The sequence below is a fragment of the Lathyrus oleraceus genome, chromosome 5, assembly GCF_024323335.1.
Source record: "Lathyrus oleraceus cultivar Zhongwan6 chromosome 5, CAAS_Psat_ZW6_1.0, whole genome shotgun sequence".
NCBI lineage: Eukaryota > Viridiplantae > Streptophyta > Magnoliopsida > Fabales > Fabaceae > Lathyrus > Lathyrus oleraceus.
In genome coordinates, this window is record NC_066583.1 from 580,335,758 (window position 1) to 580,361,432 (window position 25,675).

Here is a 25,675-nt window from a genome sequence, read left to right on the forward strand (position 1 = left end):
AGGATGCGGGCCTAAAACTTAGACCCGCCCCGCAAAAAAAGTGAGGGCGGGGCGGGGAAAGCCCGCGGGCACTGCACTCTTTAAGCCTAAAAATACAAAAATTTATGGAAATACACGTGCCCGTAAAAGCCCGCGAAAAAAACGGGGCGGGGCGGACACATTTGAGGGTGAGGGCCTAAATCCTTGGTCCGCCCCGCACAAAAGTGCGGGCAAAACGGGCATGCCCCACGGGCCGAGTCCGTTTTGCCACCCCTAAGCGCAACTAAACCTTCTTCGATTTGTTGAATCCTCTATTTCAAAGTTGAAGAGAACTCCACACTTGAAAATTGTATGTAGAGGTGGAATATCGTAGATTACGCATTGTTCCGTTCCGGAACTAGAAATGTGTAAAGTTACGCAAGTTTCTATGGAGGGGAGCTTTCGATGCGGTTGAGCGAGGGTGTACCTGCAAGGTTAGCACTCTGACCCTCAAGTCAGTATGCGAACGATGGAAGAGTATTCAAATTGTGTTTGAAACTCGTTACATAAAATTATGTTCTTGTATATATAAGGAAGATAAATAATTTGCTCACTATTTTTCCGACGTAGAATACGGAGAATTGTTGGATATCTTAGAGGTACAAATCTCCTTCTTCTTGATCTCTGAGGGTCTCCTGATCAGTAGAATATTCAAGAATCTTAACAAATATCTTATTTGAATCCGGAATGTTCTTGTCTTATGAGAATCGGTCCAAGAAGATGTATCCGGATTCGAGATAGATATAGTCAGTCCGAAATATTTTTCAAATAAATTTTTTAAACAAGTTTTTTCATTTTTTTCATCTCAAACAATTTAAAAAAAAATAAGACTCACAAGCATATTTTATTTTATTTTTTTCTTCAAAATAGTTTTTTAATATTTATTCATCAAATAAACTTTAAAAAAAAAGAAAAGACAAAACTCATTTAAAGAGACACTTAGAGTTGATTATATTTATTTATTTATTTGGTGAAAATAGAGTTAATAGAGTAAATATCTTATATGTTTATGTGTTAAAAATAAATTTTGGTAAGTAAATAAAAAAATAGTTGTGTTTAGATGAGTTTTAGCAAGTGTGTCATAGTTATGTTTTCACTAGAGTTTATTTCACACCACTTTGATTGTCTTTTTGTCTTTAGTTCTACTCTTCCTTTTGTTTCCTTGTCTATGTTGTTGTAACATGTTATATTGTTGTTGTAACATGTTGTATTGTTGTTGTTGGTAGTGGTGTCATTCTCTTTTCTCTCTCTCTCCACTCTATCTAACACACAACACAAGCTTCATTTCATTTGCTTCTTCAACGCTCCACAACACGTAAGCAACAAAATATATAAAACTAGTCACTTAATGATTCTCACGTCCCACACTTTTCTTCAATCCAACTCTTACTATTTCTCATTTCTTAAAACTAAATCATCATTCTCAACACTTTCTTAATTCAGAAAATTCAAATCTAAACATTCCTTTCTTCTTTTTTTAGTTTATATTACAAGTAAAAGCCTTTTTCATTGCCAGCCATGACCCAAGTTCTCCACTCTCCACCTCATTTTGCTTCATCACAAAGAACAACAACAACTTCAACCTCTTCTTCTCCTCTTTCTTCATTCTCTTGCCATGCCATTTTTCAACCTCCCTCACACCCACATTTTCCACTTTTTGAACTTCTAGTTACTCTTTTCAGAAAATCATTATTTCCTTTCAAGAATACTGTCACCAAGGACCTCTCCATTATGGATATAAGCCCTCCGACCAACGTGCGCCATGTTGCGCATGTTACTTTCGATAGGTTCAACGGTTTCTTGGGCTTGCCTGATGAGTTTGAACCTGATTTCCCCAGAAGACCTCCTAGTGCTAGGTATATTTAAGACTAGTTTTGCGATTGTGTACCTTTTTATTGATCTAATCTGTGTTTTTTGTTGTTTGATTTTCACATGTAGTGCAACTGTTTTTGGAGTTTCGACGGAATCAATGCAGTTATCTTATGATTCAAGAGGGAATAGTGTGCCAACAATTCTTCTGTTAATGCAAAGGCATCTGTATGTCCAAGGAGGATTGCAGGTTAATCACTTATATATGATAAGCGCTTATTCAGTTTACAAATGACTAGTTTAATCTATTGCTTGGTTTTAAAGTTAAGTTTGTGTATGTAGGTGGAAGGGATTTTCAGAATTAATGCAGACAATAGTCAAGAGGAACATGTTAGGGATCAATTGAACTTGGGATTGGTTCCGGAAGACGTTGATGTACATTGTTTGGCAGGACTAATTAAGGTATGAAATTTCTAGATGATTGGATTTGGATCTAGTTCTATCTTCATGTTGTTGATGTGTTTAGTGAATTGATTTGAATGGTGATATTGCAAAAACTGTGTCTTTTTTGTGACAAGATAATGATGAAAAGTTCGATATTTTTGTACTTTTCAAGGCTTGGTTTCGGGAACTTCCAACCGGAGTTCTAGATCCGTTATCACAAGAGCAGGTAATGCAATGCCAAACTGAGGAAGAGTGTATTGAACTAGTCAAGCATCTACCTCATACTGAATCTGTGCTCTTGGATTGGGCCATCAATCTAATGGTCGATGTCGTCCAACATGAAAATCTCAATAAGATGAACGCGCGCAACATTGCCATGGTTTTCGCACCAAACATGACTCAGGTCTGTTCCAATTCAATATAGTTTTCTCTCTATTACCTTTAGGTTCAAATTAATGACAGTATTTGGCTTTTGTGATTGCAGATGGCAGATCCATTCACTGCATTGATGTTTGCAGTTCAAGTGATGAACTTTTTAAAGACACTTATATTGAGGACACTACGCGAAAGAAATGATTCGGTGGTGGAATCGAATCCTCGATTAAATTTAGAACCATCTGATGAGAACGAACACCGTGGACTTTTCGAGTCGTGTCAGAAAGAAGATACTGCAGCAGTAGACAATGAAGCGGCTAAGGAAAATTTTGTCTCAGAAAAATCTGTCTTAGAATGCTCACCTGAATCATCATCGCTCGAAAAAAACTCCTCGACTGGAGGAGAATCTGGTAGAATGATAAGCACTTCTGAGAATCCGGTTTGCAATGAGGATTTGTATTGCGAGTTTCCGCCGAAAAGAAACATGGGAAAGAACAACAAGTCTGGTCAATCAGGTAGTTCAAATGCTAGAAAAGGGTCTAAAAAGACAAGAGGACAGCAACCTGTGAACAACGGAAAAGTATCGGTCGAGAAAAAGGGAACGAAGACTTTGAGCAATACAGATACAAGATCTGACCGAGTCGAAGCTTGGCGGTGAAAGAAGTATTGAGTTGTAAATTGATTATTTCACATTATGCCATTGTAAGTTTGTTTTAATAAGTCTAAGGTTGCAAAATATTTAAGGAAGTTTGTGAAGTGATTCATTCCAGTGTGGTTTCTATATTTCCTGTGTTTGTTTAACTTATCTAGTTTTCATTTTATCAAAACAATAACACTATTATGATCACACTAACATTGTAATGAAATCTCATTCCCTCTTTCACAATTATTCGTTAATCATAAATTCATCTGTCACTATGAGTTGGCATGTTCTTACATAGCTTATATATGGCAATACGATGCGCTACGTGTATAAATTTGAGTGGAACCTTTTTTTCTTGGGCCATGATAGTGAAATTAGAACTTTAAAAACATTAATGAAATCAACAATATTGCATGATTGATTCTGGAGGCATCAAGGACCACAAAGGTAGACCTATTGATGGCATTTTTATGGAAGTGGGAGATATCAGGAGGAAGGAAAACCACACAACTATGGAAATTTAGAGTCACAGATAAATGCTGAAAGCTATACTCTCTGATCAAAACACATCAATGGATCATTTTTATGAATATTGCTATATTAGGATAAGGCAGAAAGAGAGAGGACTAAGCGAGAACCAAGCATTTTCCTAGAATGGACCAGAAATATATCGGTCGGATCGCAAATAAAGGTCATTAGAGAGAAGGGTGTGGCTATATCTATAGAATTATAATTGTCTACAATCAACAATTCAACGCATTAAGTACACCGCTGACCAATCTAAACCGTTTGATCTCAATTCAATAGCTAACAATACGGTAACTGCGTGAATGTGTAGAATTGTTGACTGCGTGTGATCCAAATTCATATCTACACGTGTACAAAACAGTCTTTGCCATGAAACATCAGTGTACAATGGACAGCACCATGACAGGATCAAATCATTGCTTAAAATTTGCACATCACATTCCAAGAAAGTTGTGGTCCTGTCCCTTATGTCCTTCCTCAAAGGGAACTTGTAATTGGTTGGCCATCTGTACAAGGATGTTCATGATTATTGCACCTTTCCTTTTATGTATTTAGGTAGAAGCTTTTAAGATTGAAAGATATTTTGTCTGGTGCAATTAGTTATTACACACAGGATCAAGTCTCACCTATAGACCTATTTTGAGACTGCTTTTGGATCAATTTTCCAAAGTTGGAATATGAACCGTATGATTAAAATCAAATAGCAAAGACCGCGTGACTGCGTGAATGAGATTCTCCCAATGGCTGAGAATAAGTACTAGTTACTGCGGATTGTTACGGTTATGGTCCTCAAATCCTGGTCAAGCACAGCACAACCACACATTTATAAGCCACATGAAAAGAAAAAACAAAGATACTACAAAAAATCAGATCCTCTTACAACATATATAACACCATATTCCTCTTAATTATTTTTCAAATCATCTATTTGTATTCCTTCTTACCCTTTTCTTATCTCATTCATCTTTGAAAAAACTATTTATCAGCAGAATACTAGTTCACTAGCGAGCAAAGCCATGACAACCTGTGAGAGCCTGCAACACATCTTTGATAACCTATTGCCGGAAAATCCAACACTGCTTGAATCCCTTTCATGGAACAAAATTAAACCAGTAAAATCCTTAGAGTCCTCTTCCTCCACCTGTACTGAGATATTTGGTGAGCTTCATTTCAAGGAGTCATCTCCACCCTTACCAACAACCGAGATAAAAAACACAGAGCTCAACCAGGACAAAGACTCTGAATCTTCTGATATTAATCAAACTCCATCTTCAGCTTCTTTTTCAGTTACTCAAATAACAAGCCCTGCAAGCAGCAAGGACAAAAGCAGTGGCAGCTTTTCATGGTTGAGTTCTGAAAGCATGCATCTTTGCACGGAGGGTCTTGGTTTCGAGAGCTCGGATGATGTTGAGGACTCAAAGAGTGGAATAAATGAATATTGGCAAATTGATCAAAACGAGAAACATATCGAACATGGTTTATCTTCAAGAGGTCATTCTTATGGAGAATGTAGGAGGTCAAGGGTTAGTGAATACCCTCCTCCCATTTCAAGCATAGGGAGAACAGGGAAGCCTGGGGTTTATTTCAGGTCTTATAGGGATAATGGAAGATTTGTCCTCGAAGAGGTAAGGATACCGACACAAGAGTTCCTTCGTGCTTATAGAGAGGATGGAAGGCTCAAGCTGCAGTTTGTTCACCCTCCAGAGGACGAGTTTATGGAAGAGGAAGGAGAAGAAGAGGATGATACAGGAAGCATAGATGATGAAAGAGAAGATATTGGAAAAGAAGTTGATGATTGTGTAACACATCATTCAAATGAAGAAAAAGAGGTTGCTTGATGGTCAAGTTACTAGTTACTCAATCAACAAAAGGCAGAAAAATTGTGTAATCAAGAGATTTTCCTCTCAATGAATGTACAAAAATAAATCTTAATATTTCATAACACCCTATTATATAAGTCTACTTTAGTTTGACTCTTATATGTTATATCTCTCTTCCAATATTTGTTCGGGAAAGAGAAAATTACACTATTTTAAATGATGCACAATCTTGTTTGCAAAGACACAAACCATATGTAATATCGATATTTTATTTTGAAAGTGTATCTTGTGTCTCGACACTAATACAATCTTTTTATACGTAGTTACATTGAAACATTTTTCTTTTCTCAAATTATTATTGGTGTATATATGTCTACTGTCAAGACTTTATTACAATGTGAAAGTATGATTCTATTACATTTCATTTTGAAGAACATGCCATTGTCAAAAGTAATTCTTTTATGGAACTTCACGGGAGACCTATGAAAAGGGACAGCGAGACAGGAAAGAAAACATGAATACCCTTTTATTAGTCCTACGCAAACAGTTCTAACTTCTACACAACAAACTATGAATTACAACTTTCAATTGAGTTGCTTGTGATATCTTCATCATGAAAATTAGATATATTAGTAATAGTTTTATACATAAATCTTAAATATCAAAACACAGCCATGCAGTTTAACCAAAAGTCCTGAGTTCGAACTCAACCTAAGCATGCAACAATGTTAAATCTCTTGAGAAAGAGTTTTGCCATCTATTATGATTCTCCCCACTCGAGAGTTAATTTCTGCAGTTACGCGTAGAGGATACCCGGTTTATACCAAAAAATCATTGTTTTAAATTTTTTGGTCTTCCTTTCACACTGTAGTATTATATTACAGAAGTGACAATGTAAGAGACTGTCATGGGATAATGAGAATAAAATTGTGAGTTTATTACAATACTTACATATAACCTCAGCCAAATCAAAAATCAAAAGTGAGATCATACATGAAAGCAAACACTCTTTATTTAAAAGTGAGAGTTGAATCTAGGTTTGTGTTGACATCAAGTCATGCAACTCATAAAACACTTTATCTTTCCGTAGATTATGTGAAGATTTAAAAAAAAAAACAGAAACCAGAATCAAGTAATGAGATTGCGAAAAGGACACTACATGAGAAACGAAACACCAAAATACATTAAAAAAAATAGTTTGCTCATTGATCTTTAATGCGTGTATTTATTAAATTACATGGAATTCACTGATGGTGTTTTTGTGTTGAAAAGGCTTAAACCATCCTGGGCATAATTATACAGCATTGACGAAGTAAAATGTTTATCTATCAACGAACAGGATTGTTTCCATCTAATGTTAAAAGCACCTTATATAGATCTGGACGCCGATCACGGAATACCCCCCAACAATGCCTCGTGGATTTGATTTTGTCCAAATCAAATTCAGCAATAAGAACCGCCTCCTCTTTATCATCAGCAATTGAAACAATTTCTCCAGTAGGCCCTGTTTGTTGAAAGAAAAGGCAAAAAAAGGTTGATGTGAATGAATGTGGAAAAAAGTGTATAATCTTTTAAAAATAAGCTTTTATCAATGGTCAAGGAGTGACATTTGTTTCCATTCTGAAAAGGAAACATATCAGTCAAATTACCTGCTATGAAGGAGTTTCCATAAAACTTTATCTCACTTTTTCCATGCTCGGTCTCAATTATCTCATTACCTGTCCTGTTTGAAGCCACGAGAGGTACCTGAATTTCCCAGAATTAATTCACATAAGATAAAGGACTAATTTTACACTAAAAATGAATAAATGACCTATTTGAAACTCTAAATTAAGTTAAAAGTGAAACTCTAAATTAAGTTAAAAGACCTAATGGTGCAATTTTTCTTATAAATACAGGTGGGTGGAGTAGCTAGTATTCAAAACCTACGAGATTGGCCCCAGCATGTCCTTGCATTACTCGTTTCCAATGGTCACGAGAATCGATGCTTTGATCGTGAGGTTCAGATCCAATAGCGGTTGGATAAAATAAAATCTCAGCACCTTGAAGCGCCATTGCTCGGGCTGCCTCTGGAAACCACTGATCCCAGCAAATAGCTGACACGAAAATTAAACAATAAGGATTGGAGTCCTAACTAACATAAAGATGAAAAATGTAACTGCTAAACTGTGTTTTCATGCTATAGCCTAAAGTCATGAATGTTTGTCTTAACGTTATATTCACTCAAAACAATATGGTTTATTGGATTAACTTTTTGAACTTATCGACTGAACATAAATACTTGTGATGCGACATTGTCCATAAGAGGCTATAGAAACAGCTTATGACATGTGCATAAGTTGATTTTATCTTTTTTTCATAAGTTCTCTAGCATATATTATGAAAACAGCTTCAAATAACTTTATTTCATCTATTGTTATAGAAATAACTTGTACATAAGCACTTATATTAAAAATGTTTAAATATAAGTTGTTTATCCACAGACATAGGCCCAAAAAATAGAATCCCAACAAAAGTTCTTACCAACTCCGATTTTTGCATATTTTGTCTGGAAAACCTGTTTGGAAAAAAAGCTTCAACATAATACAAAGTTTACTGATCATAGAAAATAACTAGAAAAAAAAACGTCATCAAATTAGTTCCCAACACTTGCCTTAAATCCAGTGTCACCCGGATTAAAATAGAACTTTTCCTCATAACCTGTAGGTAAAATAATATAATTAGTTAAGATGTACACATAGTAAACGACACATAAATAACCAGAATATTGCAATACCTGGTCCATCTGGAATATGAGATTTCCTATAAATTCCAAGATCTGTACCATCAGCATCAATAATGGCTATTGAGTTATAATGTGCATTGTTTGCCTCCTCGAAGAAGCTAACCGGTATGACTACACCTAACTCTTTTGCAAGTTTCTGCATCCTACATTATGCACATTGAAACAAGAAGATTCACTACAAAATAATGCACAAAAAAGACAAAAGACAAAGTCTATTCTCCCTCTGTCCCAGAAGCAAATACGAGAAGTGGCATCTTCACTTCTTTTACCTTATAATTGTAGGATGGTCCTTATAGGGCTTAGCTCTTTGAAAGAAATCCTCTCTCTGTGCCTGACAGAAGTAATAGCCTTCAAAAAGTTCCTGAAATGAGTCATGCATGATTAAGATTATCCAAACACATGGAAATTAGTTGAAAAAACAGTGGTAGGAGCATCCAGGGTTTTAATTTAATATACACACCTGAATGAGAATAATGTTTGCACCCAGTTTATGAGCATCTCGAACAAGTCTGCACCAAAGATCCATAAGCATGTAAAACATTTTGTATTCATATTGATTAAAGTATAGACTATAACAAAATGGGTGGTTTATATAATGAAGTATATGGGTAAAGGTGCTATAATGAGATAAGAAGAGAAACCTTTCGGCGGTGGCGACATTGGTTGAGACGTGATCGGTGCAAGCAAACTGAAGAGCGGAAACAACAACTTTTCTACCCTTGTCTTCCATGTTTGGTGTGAAGAGAGTAGATTTGATTATGATATTGAGTATATATTATCTCTCCCACCAAGACAGTGGTGTCCGACAATATTCGAGTAATTTATTCCGCTAAGCTTTTTAACACATTATGCGTTATATGGGTATTAGCTTACAAAAACATCTCGCTTGTGGCTGATGCTCGAACTACTTGTTAAGATTAGCTACTTTAATCATTCTGGATTAGATTAGTTGATTAAAATAGTTGGTAAGGCCTTATTAGTTAGGTGGTTATTTTGGTTAGTTAGTTTCATTTGATTGGCTATTATGTGATAAGGGTGTACTATATAAGAGTTGTACTATCACACTTGCATATTTAATGAGGCTATGATTCTCTCTTCTTGAAGTTTCTTTCTCATTTCCATTTTATTATCCTTTCTCCAATGATCAAATAGCTTCATCACAATATGGTATCATTCGCCAATTCGATTCTCCTTCCGCTGCTATTCAATTGAATCCTTCTACGCCATTTTTTTCTGCATTTACTTCCTTCTGCATCCATGGCTCCTCCTCGAGCTTCACCAATTGATCCTGCTTTGGATCAAACTTCACCTTATTTTATTCACCCCAGCGATGGTCCCAGTTCTGTTACAGTTCTTCCTAAACTCACTGGTTCCAACTATCATTCATGGGCTCGAAGCATGAAGAGGGCTCTTGGTGGCAAAATGAAGATTGAGTTCATTGATGGATCTCTTCATGTTCCTGCTGATTCTTTCGATCCATCTCTGCGTGCTTGGAATCGCTGCAACATGCTAGTACATTCTGGGATCATGAATTCTGTTTCAGATTCAATTTCTCAGTCTATCGTTTTCATGGAGAATGCGCTTGATGTATGGAACGATTTGAAAGAAAGGTTTTCTCAGGGTGATCTCATTCGTATTTCTGAGTTGCAGCAAGAAATATATAAGCTCAAGCAAGAAACCAAATCGGTAACTGATTTTTTTTCTGATCTTAAAATTCTTTGGGAAGAACTAGATCTGTATTTGCCTTTACCAACTTGTACATGTCGCATAAAGTGTTCCTGTGAAGCTATGCGCAGTGCAAGATCTAATCATCAGCTGCTGCAAATTATCAGATTCTTGACTGGTTTAAATGACCAATTTGTTGTAGTTAAGTCCCAAATCTTGTTAATGGATCCTTTTCCAAATATGAATAAGATATTCTCCATGGTTATTCAACATGAGCGACAAATTCAGCTCCCTATTCCCAATGATGAGTCTCAAACACTGATTAATGTTGTTGATTCCAAGAGGTTTGGAGCAAGAAATAATACATTCAAGCATGGTGCTCGTGTTTGCACATTATGTGGCAAGACTAATCACACTGTGGAAAACTGCTTCAAGAAACATGGTGTACCACCTCATATGCAGAAGCAGTTTCAGAATTCAGCTAACAATGTGGCATCAGATGGAAATGATGATGGATCTTCATCTAATGATGCTGACATTAAAAGTGACAATTCACCTATGACTCAAGGTCAATTCAGTGCTTTAATGGATCTAATTCAGAAATCAAGCATTGGCCAATCTTCAGGACATGCTTCTTCCAACCAAGTTGTTGTTGGTCATCCATCGACAGGTAACACATATCATTGCATGCATAGTAGTAGTAGTGGTTCTTGGATCATTGATTCAGGAGCTACTGATCACATATGTAGTTTTGTCCAATGGTTTCATTCATATAAGAAAATTATTCCCATCAATGTTAGATTTCCAAATGGACAATGCCTTGTTGCTAAACATTTTGGCACAATTTATTTTTCCCCTGACTTCATTGTGCATAATGTTCTTTTGATTCCTGAATTTTCTTTAAACCTATTATCTGTTTCAAAATTGTGTGAATCCTCTAATTGCAATGTCAATTTCCTCAATTCACAATGTGTTATACAGGACAAAATCACCATGAAGATGACTGGTTCTGCTGAGCAGAAAGATTGATTGTACTACCTAACACTAAGAGATAATGATCCACATACTACACACACACTTGCTTTAACTTCTGCCCTAGCAGCCAATGTCACTTTACCAGATAGAGCCTTATGGCATTTTAGATTAGGACACTTATCTCAAAACAGACTATTGTACTTACATTCTCAATTTCCCTTTATCAAAGTTAATCATAAAGATGTTTGTGATGTCTGTTGCTATGCTAAACAAAGAAAGCTTTCTTATACTGTTAGTAATAATATAGCTGCTCACCCTTATGACTTGATCCATTTTGACATTTGGGGACCTCTTGCAGTTCAATCTTTACATGGTCATTCATATTTTTTAACTGTTGTTGATGACTGTAGCAAATACACATGGATAACATTAATGAAAACCAAATCTGAAGCTAGACAAAATGTTATAAACTTTGTTAGTCTCATAGAAAATCAACATAAGCTTCATGTCAAAACTATCAGAACTGATAATGGTCCTGAGTTTAGCATCCCTGAATTTTATGCATCTAAGAGAATCATTCATCAAACAAGTTGTGTTGAATCTCCACAACAAAATGGTAGAGTGGAGAGGAAACATCAACATTTACTAAATATTAGAAAGAGCCCTTCTTTTTCAGTCTAAACTTCCAAAGGAATTCTGGGCATATGTCATTTTGCATGCAACATTCATTATAAATAAACTTCCTACACAAGTTTTAAACAATCTTTCTCCTCATTTCATACTGCACAATGCACATCCAGATATGCATAGTCTCAAAGTGTTTAGATCTCTAGCCTTTGCATCCACATTACATATGCATAGAACAAAACTTGAGCCAAGAGGTCAAAAATGTGTATTCTTAGGATACAAGAATGGTATGAAGGGTGTGGTGCTCTATGATATTAACAGTCATACAATTCTTGTTTCTAGAAACGTCATACATCATGAGCACATTTTTCCATATTCAAATGCAAATTCTACTAATTGGAACTATCATCCTTACAAAGATCCCATTGACTCACCACAACATGAGCCTATCATACCTGTTCCATCACAAAGTATTGAACCCACTATTGAGGAACATGACCACCATCCTAACACAACTATTGACACACTGCACCATTCTAACATTGACCCTGAATCTTTAGAAAATGTTGATGAGAACCATGACATTCAATCTGTCCCTGATACATCAGATATTGAAAATGACAACATTCAATCTAGGCCTGTTAGAGCCAAACATACACCTCATTATCTCTCAGATTATGTGTGCAATACATCTAATGCATCAGCAGTCAAGTCATCATCAAGTACAACCAAAATTACTTATCCTATTTCAAATTATGATTCACTGCATTTTTTGTCTGCATCTCATCGTGCCTTTGCATCCAATATCACTCTTACACATGAGCCAAAGAACTACAAAGAAGCATGTTTGTCTGAACATTGGATCAAGGCCATGAAGTCTGAATTAGATGCATTAGTCAAGAATAGAACTTGGAACATAGTTGATCTGCCACCACATGTCAAACCAATTGGTAACAGATGGGTGTTCAAAGTAAAGCATAGAGCAGATGACACAATAGAGAGGTATAAAGCTAGACTTGTTGCCAAGGGCTACAACCAAATTGAAGGGCTTGATTTCTTTGATACTTTCTCACCTGTAGCAAAGCTTACAACTGTCAGAACTCTTCTTGTAATTGCAGCCATCGACAATTGGTTCTTACATCAACTTGATGTTAACAATACCTTTTTACATGGGGAATTCCAGGAAGATGTGTATATGACCATACCTGAAGGTGTTACATGTCACAGGCCCAATCAAGTATGCAAACTCCATATGGTCTGAAACAAGCCAGACGCAAATGGTATGAAAAGCTAACAGCTCTTTTACTTCAACAAGGGTACACTCAATTTACTTTTGATTATTCCCTTTTCACTTTGAAAACTGATGCTCAATTTACAGCTATTTTAGTCTATGTTGATGACATAATCCTAGTTGGAACCTCTATGTCTGAGTTTGATCGTATTAAACTCATTCTAGATGAAAACTTTAGCATCAAAAATCTGGGCATACTCAAGTATTTCCTTGGCCTCGAGGTTGCTCATTTAAAGGCAGAGATTTCACTGTCACAACGAAAATACTGTCTTGATCTCTTGCAGGAATCTGGTATGCTTGGATCCAAACCAGCTCCCACACCTACTGATCCATCAGTTAAACTACATGCTGATAGTGGCAAAGCTTTTGAAGATATTGGAGCTTATAGACGATTAATAGGTCGTCTGCTGTACCTTAACACCACACGCCCCAGACATTACCTATGTCATGCAGCAACTCAGCCAGTTTCTTCACAATCCAACAATGGCACACTACCATGCTGCTTGCAGAGTCATACGTTACTTGAAGAATAGCCCTGGTTGAGGAATTCTATTTCGCAGGAATGCTGAATTACAACTTCTTGGCTTCTCAGATTCTGATTGGGCAGGGTGCATTGATTTAAGGAGGTCCATTTCAGGATATTGCTTCTTCCTTGGTACTTCTCTCATATCGTGGTGTGCAAAGAAACAAGATACTATTTCCAGATCATCATCGGAGGCTGAGTATCGGGCGCTGTCATTTGCCACATGTGATTTGCTTTGGTTGATAGTCCTTATGAAGGAGTTGTACATCACATGTACCAAACTTCCTGTCCTTTATTGTGACAACCAAAGTGCAATGCATATTGCGTCCAATCCGGTGTTTCATGAACGAACCAAACATCTTGAGATCGATTGCCATTTGGTCCGTGAAAAACTACAACAAGGCTTACTTCGGCTCCTACCAATTTCCACTCATGAGCAACTTGCTGATTTTCTAACTAAAGCATTACCAACTTCAACTTTCAACAAGTTTATTTCCAAGCTTGGCATGATCAACATTCACAATACTTAGCTTGAGAGGGGCTGTTAAGATTAGCTACTTTAATCATTGTGGATTAGATTAGTTTATTAAAATAGTTGGTAAGACCTTATTAGTTAGGTGGTTATTTTGGTTAGTTAGTTTCATTTGATTGGCTATTATGTGATAAGGGTGTACTATATAAGAGTTGTACTATCACACTTGCATAATCAATGAAGCTATGATTCTCTCTTCTTGAAGTTTCTTTCTCATTTCCATTTTATTATCCTTTCTCCAATGATCAAATAGCTTCATCACAATACTACTACCTCAGCTCTTGACCAAGAAGAGCATCTTCAATAATTTCAACATATTTTTGAGTTTTTTTTCTTAGACTCATTAAACCACGTCACATGATCTTTTAATAGTTTATTCAATTTTTATTTCAATCGTACAAAGGTGTTTCTTAATAAAATTTCTAATATTAATGGATTAAAAAAATGTTAATTTATCATGTAACTTTAAAAAATCAAGTATATTTAATTTAGATTATAACTCTTTAACAAAATTAAATTATAAACTAAAATAAATATATAAAATAAAATATTAAATATTAATAGTTTAAAATATTTAATAAAATAAATAAATAAAATAAATGATTTAAAGTTTGATATAAAAAAAATATGATAGAACACGTAACAAAAATTAGAAGAAAAAAACGGATATTAATAGACATAAATTTTTTTATAAAAAATTATAAAAAATGCAATGATTTAATTTATATTAAGTATACAAATTTAAAAATAATTTTAAGGAGGAAATTAATTATAATAAATTGATGGAAGTAATCCGAAAAAATCATACACAACAGAAACAGTAACACGAAAGAAAACAAATAATTTTGAAGACTAAAATTAAATTGAGGATATTTTAGTAAATATAATAATTTTTTAAATATCAAAATTCATATTTTCTCCCCTTCAAATCCCTTTAATTCACAGCAAAAAAATGTGTTTTGTGAGGATTTTGCTCCTCTTCCATCCCTTTCATTTCCCTCCTAAAATTTGAACCAAACATATTTAATTAAAAAATCTCTTCTCCTTCTCTCCATTTACCTCGAACCAAACACACTATAAAGAACTCAAATTAAATTTCACAATTCTATTTCATATATTAATATTTTTTTAACTTAAAAAAATAATTTAAATATTTGAATGTAAAAACATTAATTGTCATAATTTAAAAGCAAAAGAATTATTAAAATAATATAAAAAATAAAAATAAAATGAAATAAAATCTACAAAAACTAATTATTTGTTGTATTTATTATTATTATTTTGAATAAGATTATAATAAAAAGAAAACGGATAACAAGATAGAGAGGGAAGACTATACCAAAATCCTCTTAAGATTAAGTAAACCTAAAGAAAGACAAACCAAGTCTTTCTTTACAAAATTTGTCCTAATACGCAAATGTATGAAAAAAGAGATAATTATCCGTCAAAGTAAGACCTGATTTAGCAAGGGCATCTGTACAACTATTTCATTCTTTAAAAATGTGAGAAACAACAAAAATCCACTTAGAAATTAGATTTGTAAAATTAAGCCCTCTATTCATAATCAAATAGAGCACACAAAAAGGAGGACTGAGAGCTCTAACCACCGTCGTCGAGTCTATTTCCAATCAAACATTATGCAAATTCTTCTCACGAGTGAACTTTATTACTAGCATAGCACCCGAGAGTTTGGTAATAAGAGAATTTGAGACTCCTAAATACGAAGTAAAAGCACCCAAAAAGGAACCATCATTGTCTCTAGCAATGCCCTCACAAACTGAATGACCCGAAGGGGATTTGGAGGCTTCATCACAATTCAACTTTATCCAATTCATTGAAGAAGGCTGCCAAAAAAGCACCAAAATATTTGGAGCACGAGGTGGGCAGATAATAATAACCTTAAATCTCTTAAGAATCTAAAATCATGCAAAGAGAGATGTGAACCAACAGAAATGGCATTAGCTGCAAAGGAAACTGCAACTGTAACAAGAGAAATAGAAGAAGAAAAGGTAGTTAAGGTGTCATTAAATCTAACCAGGTTTCGGGCCTTCCAAATCGAGTTGAAAGTGAAAATGATGGCAACTTTAGAGACCACCTTGCCATGATCTGTCTATTGTTCCAAGGAGTCTCCAAATATCCGACCAGCCAAGGATAAAGTAACTGAGATTGAGCATATTCTTCAGCCAACTCCAAAGCTTAGAATCAAAAGTACAATAAAAAAACAAATAAGATTTTGTTTCCTCTGCCATACCACAAAGATCACATCTATAAGGGAAGGCGAAGCTTTGTCTTTTCCGTTGATCATTTGTCGACAACTTATTATGAAGGAGCCTCCACACCATGAAAGACTTAAACGGAAGGACAAACGTGTTCCAAATATATCTCCAACACTCATTAAAAGTGCCTTTGTTTCATTTTAAATCATAAACAAACTTAAGGGATAAATCACCATTAGGAGAATGGTTCCAACATCTCTTATCTGACCGAATATCAAAAGGGATATGACAACTATTAATGTGCAACTAAATAGAAATGGGGATGATTGTGGAAGACTTAGCAAAATACCAATGACCATTTACCATAATGTCGTTAACCGTTTGGTCATCGAGCAAAGTCGGGGCATCATCGTCAAGACACGAGGGATAGCCACACCAACTATCAAACCTTAAACTAATCGATTTACCATTCCCAAGACACCAAGAGGAGTTACCTATAACATTGCTCATCTTTTGTTTGGCACTGGATCAAATATAGGAGAAAACATGATGAGTGATGAACTTATTATTACGCATGACTCTTTTTCTAATAAGAACAACTCAGCTATTAGAATAGTTAAAAATATCTCAAGCAAGCTTCAAGTTGGAAGCGTCATTTAGCATGAAAAGAGAATGAATATCAAGCCCACCTTTTAAATAGACTTACAAGTATTGTTCCACGCCACTGTAACAATACAGGTGGGAATCGGTGAAGCGTTACTTATGGTGATGATAACGATTTGGGTGTGCTCTGGTTCCAAGAGGGAATCTGGTCCTATGGTGGGGATCGTGGAACGATATGCACCTGAGTGTTCATAAAGGGTACTACATTAATAACGAGTCAGTTTTTGAGTATATTTCCATACATGATTGCATAAGTAGTTGATTGTTCATGATGTTGTTGATTGGATGTGAATGTGTACATGTTATTGTGAAAGGTGTGAGACTATGTGATTGTTAATTTGTGTAATTGAATGTGTTTTGTGGTGTGTCTTCTACCTTAGCATTTTTTACACCATTTATATTAGTTTTTTGTTTATCACCCATTTTTGCTTTCATGTTGTCCACCATGGACATCTTGTAGATACTCAGGAGTAGAGTTTGATGTTATAAGTATAAATTAGCTCTCGGAGTTACTTCGTTTAGTTTTCATTGTCAGGAGTCTTGCTCTGATTCTATAACATCGGGGTTGGGGAGCGCTATTTGATGTTTTGTTGGAGTTAAACCTTTAATTGGTTTTATGTATGAGTTCTTGAGGGAGTTGCTTATGAGAGCTCTTATTTTTTAAAATATTTTATTTAACTGTAAGTTTGAGACTAAATGTCTTGTGGTTACTATTTTATTTAAATTGAAATAGGAACGATACTGCTGCAATGATACTCTAAGTGAAGGTGAACGTGCGATGATGGATGTTGATTGACATTAGTATTTTCGCTGCAATGCTTTGTTGATTATTAAATATATTTTTTTATTAAAGATTTTGTCGTTGGTGACACCTTAGATTGTTGTGTAAAGCTTAATATATAAGTATCAGGGTTTAGGGTGTTACACTACCCTCTGGTGTCGTTGTAGCTGCCAACTCGCGACGTGGCTCCTGTCGTCGTTGATTCTTGCACAACTCTAGTCACCTCCGTCCGGAACGACCCACCCGATTACTGCGTCGCCGCAGGCGCCGACCACCCTTCTGAAACCCGGTTTTTTGATATTTACAAAAATCTTGATTTTTTCGATTTCTGTGCAAAAGTTTGTTTTTGATTTTTCGCGAAAAAGTTCAATTTTTGAAAAGGTTAGGTTTCTGGCATTTGAGAAAATTTTGGAAAACATATTTTAAGGTGTTTTGGAAATTCTGGGAAAATAAGACCAAATAAGGTCGCTCAAAAAAATACGTAGGCATCAAAATTCTATTACAAGACAATTGTGACAACCAATCATATGTTCATATCAAACAATTTTGATAATGCATCAATAAACCAAATACGGTGACCATAGGGGATTTATCCCAAATCCCAAATGATCACCTACAGTAATATAACAAACTACATAGAGTTATTCATCGATCAAGGCCTATAAGGTTTTGCCCAAACCTTATTTGTCCAAACACATTACATAAGAAAATATAACATAAACCCTGACACCGATTGGAGGGTAAGGAAACCTCACCACCCTGACTGCCTATTATCATCCATCAGTAAGAAAATCCTCTTACCTTAGAATTGTATAACCTTCAAATTTTTAGCTATGACTTCTCCCTCTTCCAATCCCTTGGTTGTCTCTTTTCTCCAAAATTCTAATTTCATGTACTGTAACCTAGAATCCACCATACCTCACAATTTATTTTACCCTAATTTCATAATCTTTAATTATTACACTTTGGTCCTCCTTTCTCAAATTCTCACCAATCCACCTCATATACTTAATATATTATAGTTTCCACCCAAACTCTTGAAATTCTTTTTTTTTAAATTATTTTATTTAAATAAAAAATTGTATTTAAATAAATATTCAATAAAAATTCTCCAAATTTATATTTTCTCAAATTATTACTAAATAACTAAAATTATCTAATTATCTTTAATAATTTCAATAAATCTTATTTTATTTTTTCGCTCATAATTTCTATAACCCCGATAATTATTAAATTATCAAAATATCCATAAGCATCAAATAAAACAAATAATCTGAATGTATCAAATAACACACAAATAAACATGACAATAATTAAATAAAATATTTATTTAAAAATCAGGGTGCTACGCGTTGCCTTTCAACGTGAGGAACATATATTTCTTCAAACCAATTAGACTCTTACCTTAGGAACTTAATGTCTCCTTAGGCAGAATTATTTCGAATAAATCACGCCTAAGAGGCGAGACCCATGTCAAGCCTAAGAGATTGAACTTCAGTCTTACTAGAGGGCTCGATGGAGGTCCCTCCTGAAAGGTTGAACGCCTCACCCGAGGGACTTGGCGTCTCATTAGTCGGTTTATGCATTACAACGTCTGAATAACAGAAATTTCCTCAAACCAATCAAACTCTCGCTTGAGGGACTCAATGTCTCATGGGGCGTGTTTATTTATAATAAATCACGCCTAAGAGGCGTGACCCATGTTAAGCCCCGAGACTGGACTTCAATCTTGCTAGATAGCTCGATTGAGGTTCCGCCTGAAAGGTTGAATGCCTCGTTTGAGACACTTGTTATCCCATCGACCGGGCTATGCATTACACCGTATGAGGAACGCAGATTTTCTCAAACCAATATGACTTTCGCCTGAGGGACTTAATGTTTCCTCAGGCGGAATTATTTCCAATGAATCATGCCTAAGAGGCACAATCCATGTCAAGCTCCGGAGAATGGACTTCAATCTTGCTAGAGGGCTTGATGGAGGTCCCGCCTAAAAGGTTGAACGCCTTACCTAAGGGACCCAGTGTCCCATCAATTGACTTATGCATTATAATGTTTCAGGAATGTAGATTTCCTCAAACCAATCAGACTCTTGCCTGAGGGACTTAGTGTCTCTTCGAGCAGAACTATTTCTAATAAATCATGCCTAAAAGGCATGAACCATGTCAGGCCCCAGAGACTGGACATCAGTCTGGCTAGAGGGCTCTATAGAGGTCCTGCCTGAAAGGTTGAATGCCTTGCCTAAGGGACTTGGAATCCCATCAGTCGGGCTATGCATTACAACGTCTGAGAAACATATATTTCCTCAAACCAATCAGACTATCTCCTGAGGGACTTAGTGTCTCCTCGGGTGGAATAATTTCCAATAAATCACGCATAGTAGGAGCGATTCATGTCAATCCCAGAGACTTGACTTCAATCTTGCTAGAGGGTTCGATAGAGGTCTTGCCTGAAAGGTTGAACATATCTCCTGAGTGATATGACGACCCATTAGTCAAGCTATGCATTACAACGTACGAGGAACATAGAAATCTAGTCATTGATCTTATGCCCTTTGTTTATTATTGGTCTTGATCCTTTAACTGACATTGCTTAAAAATAAAACGAGTTAAATATTTGGAATGCCCTTTGTTTATTGGTCTTGAAACCTTTTATCTTTTAAACTTTAAATTATCTTTTTCATTTCTTTTTCCTAAGAATATCATTATCCATCTATAATATAATACAATATTATATTTTGTTAGAATCTATTGTTTAATAAATCAATATGATATAATGAATCATTTGATATTTAGTTAAACTATAAAAATAACAGTGTATATATTTATTTGTTATATATACATAAAATAAATTGATATTAAAAATTAATAAATATTAATTAAAATTGTATATATTAATAAAAGTATCTTTAAGTTGAAGATGCAACTCTAAAGTCTAATTGCGCGCGCACACACACACACATATATATATATATATATATATATATATATATATATATATATATATATATATATATATATATATATATATATATATATATATATATATATATATATATAAAGTGTAATTAGACTTTAGTGTTGGTTGAGGTGGTCGTGCAAGAGCCTGAATGGAACACATAGATCGACCTCTGATAGACGTTGTATGGTTTTGTTAGTAGCTCATTCTAACATGAAGGTTACGAAATTGATGTTTGAACCGTTACAGCTCATGATTAGTAGTCATTAGTGAGACGATGAACGTTACCTTGAGCATTCAAGCATATGAAACATAAGGGCAACTCGTTATGGCCTATTATGGCCCATTATGGAAGGAGTCAAAAGGTTGAAGGGAAGATTATATAAGAGATTCCAAAGAGAATATCAGGAGGAAAGAGACTGATATAAAGAAGTCTTTTGAAGACCACAAAAGTGGTGGTCATTCCTCCCTTATAAAAGAAACCTCTCAAACACCTGTTTTTCATTGCATTTGTGGTCTCACCTAATTCGCTTCAAAGACATTATCCAAAAATATTTATCAAAAGCATTTGGTACTCACTGTGGGTCCCGGTAAAATTGGCCTGAGCTTTAAGTTTAATCCTTGTTACATTATAACTCAAAAATATCAACGACAATGGATACAAGTTCATATATAAAGGAATTTGGAGTTTCACTTAGTCTTTGCTAACGATGTTCTACAAGTCGTTTCAGAGATGTTCCCGGTTCCCGGTCTCTCAGAGCAAATTGAATATGAAGAACTCAGAACTCAGGAAGAAATAGTAAAAAAAAACGTTCATCGGAAAGATGACCCAATAAACTAATCTAGCAAAAAAGTTGCCCACAAAGAAGTGATATGAGCCAAAATACATCATGAGTATCAAAACGCAGACTGGCGAAACTAATCTTATAAAATGTCTATTTATCAAGCGAGATTGTCAGCAAAATAAGGAAGATGGACAAATTCAAGTGTATGCTTTAAATTAATTATCTTTATTGTCAGATAAAGCGATCTAATTTCTCAGTCGCTTGTAACTAATGACCCATTTATAACTTACTTTAGGCAATGGGTGTCACTCCTTTTCTCTTGCGAGGGCGGGAGGCACCTCTTATTTTCTGCTCATGCATTTTTGTCAAGAATTTTCTATGATCATTTTCCTTTTGTCTCTCCAGACTTTTAAACACATGAAAAACTACCTCAAGCGCGTAAAATAACTCAGAAATAATAAACCACAGTAGTTCAAGACATGACATAAATTTTCTGCAAATGGACCTAAACTACTAAGAAACCAACAATAATTCACATGCTTTTGACATTCAAATTATGATAAATCCAACACAAATGGTGACTGATCAATTACTCGTATATACCATATCTCGATTAAAATGTTCAAAAGTTCAAATAAAACATGTAAGTAAAACATATAATTATGTACTAATCAAAGGCCCGAGACCCACTGGTCCGTGCCGGTTAAGATCTGGGACCCTCTGGTCCGCACCGACCAAAGTCTCAGATCTTTTACTCCTCGCCTGTCAATGACTTAATAACTCAAGGCCCATTGTGTAACATACTCCGCCAGGCCTAGGGTATAAATACCTTTGTTAGAGGTTCACAGGTACACAATCTCTAATCTCCAGTTTCACTACATTCAATCTTGGATCTTAAACTTATATGGGCGTTAGAATGCTAACCATCCAGGTATCCCATATGTTCACCGTATCGGAGATGACAACATCGTTAACAACATCACATTAACACTGATACCACTGATTCAAGAAGCAATGTGATCACAACCTCTAATCCATAGCGTCACAACAATGTACGGGAAACTCCATTCCACCGTAGTTTCCACAACCATTACTATTTATGGTTCCGCAACGGAACAAATACGTAGTTAGAGGTGAAAAGCTAAGTAAAGTCGGTAAGAAAATCATCCACCTCAGGTGTTTATAAACAAAGCATGTCGATTTGAACTATCTGATTTTTAGAGGTGGGCGAAATATCAGGTATATCGGATTTTTTAAATTAACGTACCCAATTTTTTGAAAAATTCAATAAAAACCCACGTTGATATTTTAAAAAACTGATAAAAATGCGAATTTCTACTTAATCAATAAAAAATTTACCAAAATTTTAAAATACACTATCGATTTTTTTTAGCATTTACTGAATTTTTAAAGTGATTTTTTTTCCAAACACCAAAATTTGAAAGGGTAAATAAGGATTATTTTGTCATAACTAAAAAATATGGGGTGCTAGAACTAACATGGAGGGTGCTCGGTATATTTCTCCACTTTAATATATACGGGTTTAGCCCAGGCCCATAAAAGATCCAAGAATTACAAATCTGAAACCCTATATTTCATCACACCGAGTTTCAGAAACAACCCTTCTCCCACTTCTCTGACGGCTTCTACCACCTCGCCCATTCCAAACCCTAATGGTAACTTCTTTCCCCAAATTCCATCGCCAAAATTTTCAGATCTGTATCCCTATATTGCACTGAGCTTAATTTCATTTTGTGTTGTTTCATTAACAGGCACCGAAGAAGGAGAAGGCACCACCACCGTCGTCAAAGCCGGCGAAATCCGGAGGAGGAAAACAGAAGAAGAAGAAATGGAGCAAGGGTAAGCAAAAGGAAAAGGTCAACAACATGGTCTTGTTTGACCAAGGTACCTACGATAAGCTTCTCACCGAAGCTCCCAAGTACAAACTCATCACTCCGTCGGTTCTTTCCGATCGTCTTAGGGTACATTCCTTTCTCAATTTCATAATTAATCGATTTCAATTATGAAGAAATAAATTTCTAATTTTTTTTTGAATTTTTGTGGTATTTTTAGGTCAATGGATCTTTGGCACGTCGTGCAATCAAAGACCTAATGGCAAGAGGTTTGATTAGGTTGGTTTCTGCTCATGCTAGCCAACAGATTTACACCAGAGCCACTAATACATAAGCGAATTCGAGGTGTTTATTTTTCAGATTTTGTTTAGGGAAAAATTATGAGGACGAGTTTGGTTTACATGTTTTTTTATTGTTGCGGTTTATTTTGTTTAAGACATTGTTAAAATTTTGTTTTTAATTAATGATGACTAGTTTAATCTGGGCAAGAATTTCTCTAGCAGTTTTGATGAATGCAGTAATGTTTATATTGATCCGTATAACTGAGAAAGTATTATAATGTGCAAGGTACTTATGAAATTATATTGGTATATTGTTTAAGATGGTTTGTTGATATTATGGTAATACAATAGTAGACATTAGTTTAAACAAAAGTTGTTTGTATGCTACACCAAAAGATTGTAATAAGATTGTTTTTAGATGTGACTTGGTGTTGTAGTAAGTGGTGAGAGTTGAGTGATTGCCATAAGAGAGAGTATTCACATGTTCATAGGCTCAGTGGTGAATTTGTTTTCAGAAAAATGGTAATTGGAGGAACATCAAACTTATGTTTTGAAAATATAATTTATGATGTCTTCATCAAATATGGGGAGCTATGATCTGTAGTGGAATGAAGTATCCATGACTTTCTAATGTTCGTTGTGTAGACTATTGATATCAGTATTTATATCAAATCTTGTTTGAAAATATTGTTTTCTTTATATATCATTTTGATTTTGATTAAATGTCATTTTCATCTTTTGCAACATCATCAGCATCTTGTCCTACTGTATCACTGCCTCTTAAACCCGAAGCTCCATTGCAAAACCATCATCATCTCTGAAATCACTTATCACTATTTGAGTACTTCAAGTTTTTCTTGAATCATAGCCAACATTTACCAGTTACCACAATTCAATCTCTACTCCCACATACCTTAGATTCATTAACCCGTTACAAAAGCATTCTGGCCACTACCTAGTATCACAAATCTAACTTTTTTTTGTACAATGATTTTAGTTATGACCAACCTGAACTAACAATGGAAAATTATCCTGATGAGTTAGAAAGCAAGTTTTGGTAGGGTATTAATTGATTCCAGGATACTTTAGTACTCATAAAAATATGAACACCTTTCTTTTTGTAGTGTTACAAATTCAAAATATTTTATATATCTGATCTATACCATATATTTTTCTCTCTATTTTCAATTTGACCTCATAGCAAACGAAACATTTAAACCAAAATGGTGATTTAGAAGAGTTCTACAATCTAGTATATGTCTTGCCTTGGAGTTTAATCAATAATCTCAAGTAAAAGTAAAGGATTACATTTTATGAGGGAAGGCAGTACCTAGTTTTTATGTATGTATAATACAACATCAAATGAAACATGTTCAACAACTTCATCGAATCAAGATATGTCCAAAATATATTAGCAACAACATTTGTTTCAGCCTTGTTTTTGAACCAGTAGATGTATTTCACATCATGAATTAGACTTAACCGATGTTGCATTTCAGATAAGGATCTATCTTGCTCGTCCTGTATGTAGATCTTGTCTTGTACACATGTGTAACGCTAGTTAGGTTCTTTAGACCTCTATCTTTCAAACCAACAACTATTAGTTAGGTTCTTTAGACCTCTATCTTTCAAACCAACAACTATGTGTCCACTGCCTTTCATCATATTTTAAACGATATAATATGTCATGGCCATCTAAGTTCGTAAGTTCGTAGCTAGTTTATAATTGTGAGTTTATAATTGTGAAATTCAACTGCTACCACTTGACAGAGATCTCAACACAGATCTCAACGCAAATGTATATTTAACTTTCATACTAAAAATGCATTGAGATAATTTCTTCATCACGTAGTTTCCTCATCTCTCATAACCCATAATCAATTTATCTTTTCTCTCTTTAATCCTATTTGCGGTATCAAAATGAACAATAACAACAATAATACCATGTTGTTTACTAATGAAATGTGATTATGTTAACACATCAGTCTAAGAGAGAAATATATGTCATTTACAATATATAAAGAATGAGTTATCTATGACATAGATACCCAAAACCTATTAAATTTTGCACAATTTAAAAACAAAACGTGCAAATAAAACATACAA

At 34.9% G+C, this 25,675-nt stretch overlaps 4 protein-coding genes across 5 annotated transcripts; 3 read left to right on the forward strand and 1 right to left on the reverse strand.

Moving 5' to 3' along the window:
- Window positions 1-1,225: 1,225 nt before the first annotated feature.
- LOC127086632 (rho GTPase-activating protein 5) lies at window positions 1,226-3,493 on the forward strand. Its single transcript, XM_051027419.1, has 5 exons — window positions 1,226-1,874; window positions 1,957-2,077; window positions 2,170-2,289; window positions 2,444-2,674; window positions 2,756-3,493. The coding sequence occupies exons 1-5, from the start codon at window positions 1,537-1,539 to the stop codon at window positions 3,302-3,304; spliced, it is 1,359 nt and encodes a 452-aa protein (XP_050883376.1). The 5' UTR covers window positions 1,226-1,536; the 3' UTR covers window positions 3,305-3,493.
- Window positions 3,494-4,567: 1,074 nt separating this feature from the next.
- Window positions 4,568-5,934, forward strand: LOC127086633 (protein FAF-like, chloroplastic). The gene has a single exon (XM_051027420.1). The coding sequence runs from the start codon at window positions 4,834-4,836 to the stop codon at window positions 5,653-5,655; it is 822 nt and encodes a 273-aa protein (XP_050883377.1). The 5' UTR covers window positions 4,568-4,833; the 3' UTR covers window positions 5,656-5,934.
- An 865-nt stretch (window positions 5,935-6,799) lies between these two features.
- Window positions 6,800-9,370, reverse strand: LOC127086634 (N-carbamoylputrescine amidase). Of its 2 annotated transcripts, XM_051027423.1 has the most exons (9): window positions 9,064-9,361; window positions 8,883-8,931; window positions 8,692-8,783; window positions 8,414-8,565; window positions 8,291-8,337; window positions 8,161-8,194; window positions 7,567-7,733; window positions 7,287-7,383; window positions 6,800-7,141 (listed from the first exon to the last, which is right to left on the reverse strand). In XM_051027423.1, exons 1-9 carry the CDS (start codon window positions 9,150-9,152, stop codon window positions 6,966-6,968), a joined length of 903 nt encoding a protein of 300 aa, XP_050883380.1. In that variant the 5' UTR covers window positions 9,153-9,361; the 3' UTR covers window positions 6,800-6,965. The 2 variants fall into 2 exon arrangements, with proteins under 2 accessions (XP_050883380.1, XP_050883379.1); XM_051027422.1 differs by having other exon boundaries at window positions 8,883-9,370.
- A 13,583-nt stretch (window positions 9,371-22,953) lies between these two features.
- LOC127086635 (40S ribosomal protein S25-2) lies at window positions 22,954-23,779 on the forward strand. The gene is made up of 3 exons (XM_051027424.1): window positions 22,954-23,111; window positions 23,208-23,417; window positions 23,509-23,779. The coding sequence occupies exons 1-3, from the start codon at window positions 23,109-23,111 to the stop codon at window positions 23,620-23,622; spliced, it is 327 nt and encodes a 108-aa protein (XP_050883381.1). The 5' UTR covers window positions 22,954-23,108; the 3' UTR covers window positions 23,623-23,779.
- Window positions 23,780-25,675: the final 1,896 nt, after the last annotated feature.

Coding starts and splice junctions, on each gene's coding strand:
- LOC127086632 (XM_051027419.1), top strand. CDS start 1,537: ATGACCCAAGTTCTCCACTCTCCACCTCATTTTGCTTCATCACAAAGA. Junction 1,875..1,956: donor AGAAGACCTCCTAGTGCTAG/GTATATTTAAGA, acceptor TTTCACATGTAG/TGCAACTGTTTTTGGAGTTT. Junction 2,675..2,755: donor TCGCACCAAACATGACTCAG/GTCTGTTCCAAT, acceptor TTGTGATTGCAG/ATGGCAGATCCATTCACTGC.
- LOC127086633 (XM_051027420.1), top strand. CDS start 4,834: ATGACAACCTGTGAGAGCCTGCAACACATCTTTGATAACCTATTGCCG.
- LOC127086634 (XM_051027422.1), bottom strand. CDS start 9,152: ATGGAAGACAAGGGTAGAAAAGTTGTTGTTTCCGCTCTTCAGTTTGCT. Junction 8,784..8,882: donor CAAACATTATTCTCATTCAG/GTGTGTATATTA, acceptor GACTCATTTCAG/GAACTTTTTGAAGGCTATTA. Junction 8,195..8,290: donor CGGGTGACACTGGATTTAAG/GCAAGTGTTGGG, acceptor TTTTCCAAACAG/GTTTTCCAGACAAAATATGC.
- LOC127086635 (XM_051027424.1), top strand. Junction 23,418..23,508: donor TTCTTTCCGATCGTCTTAGG/GTACATTCCTTT, acceptor TGGTATTTTTAG/GTCAATGGATCTTTGGCACG.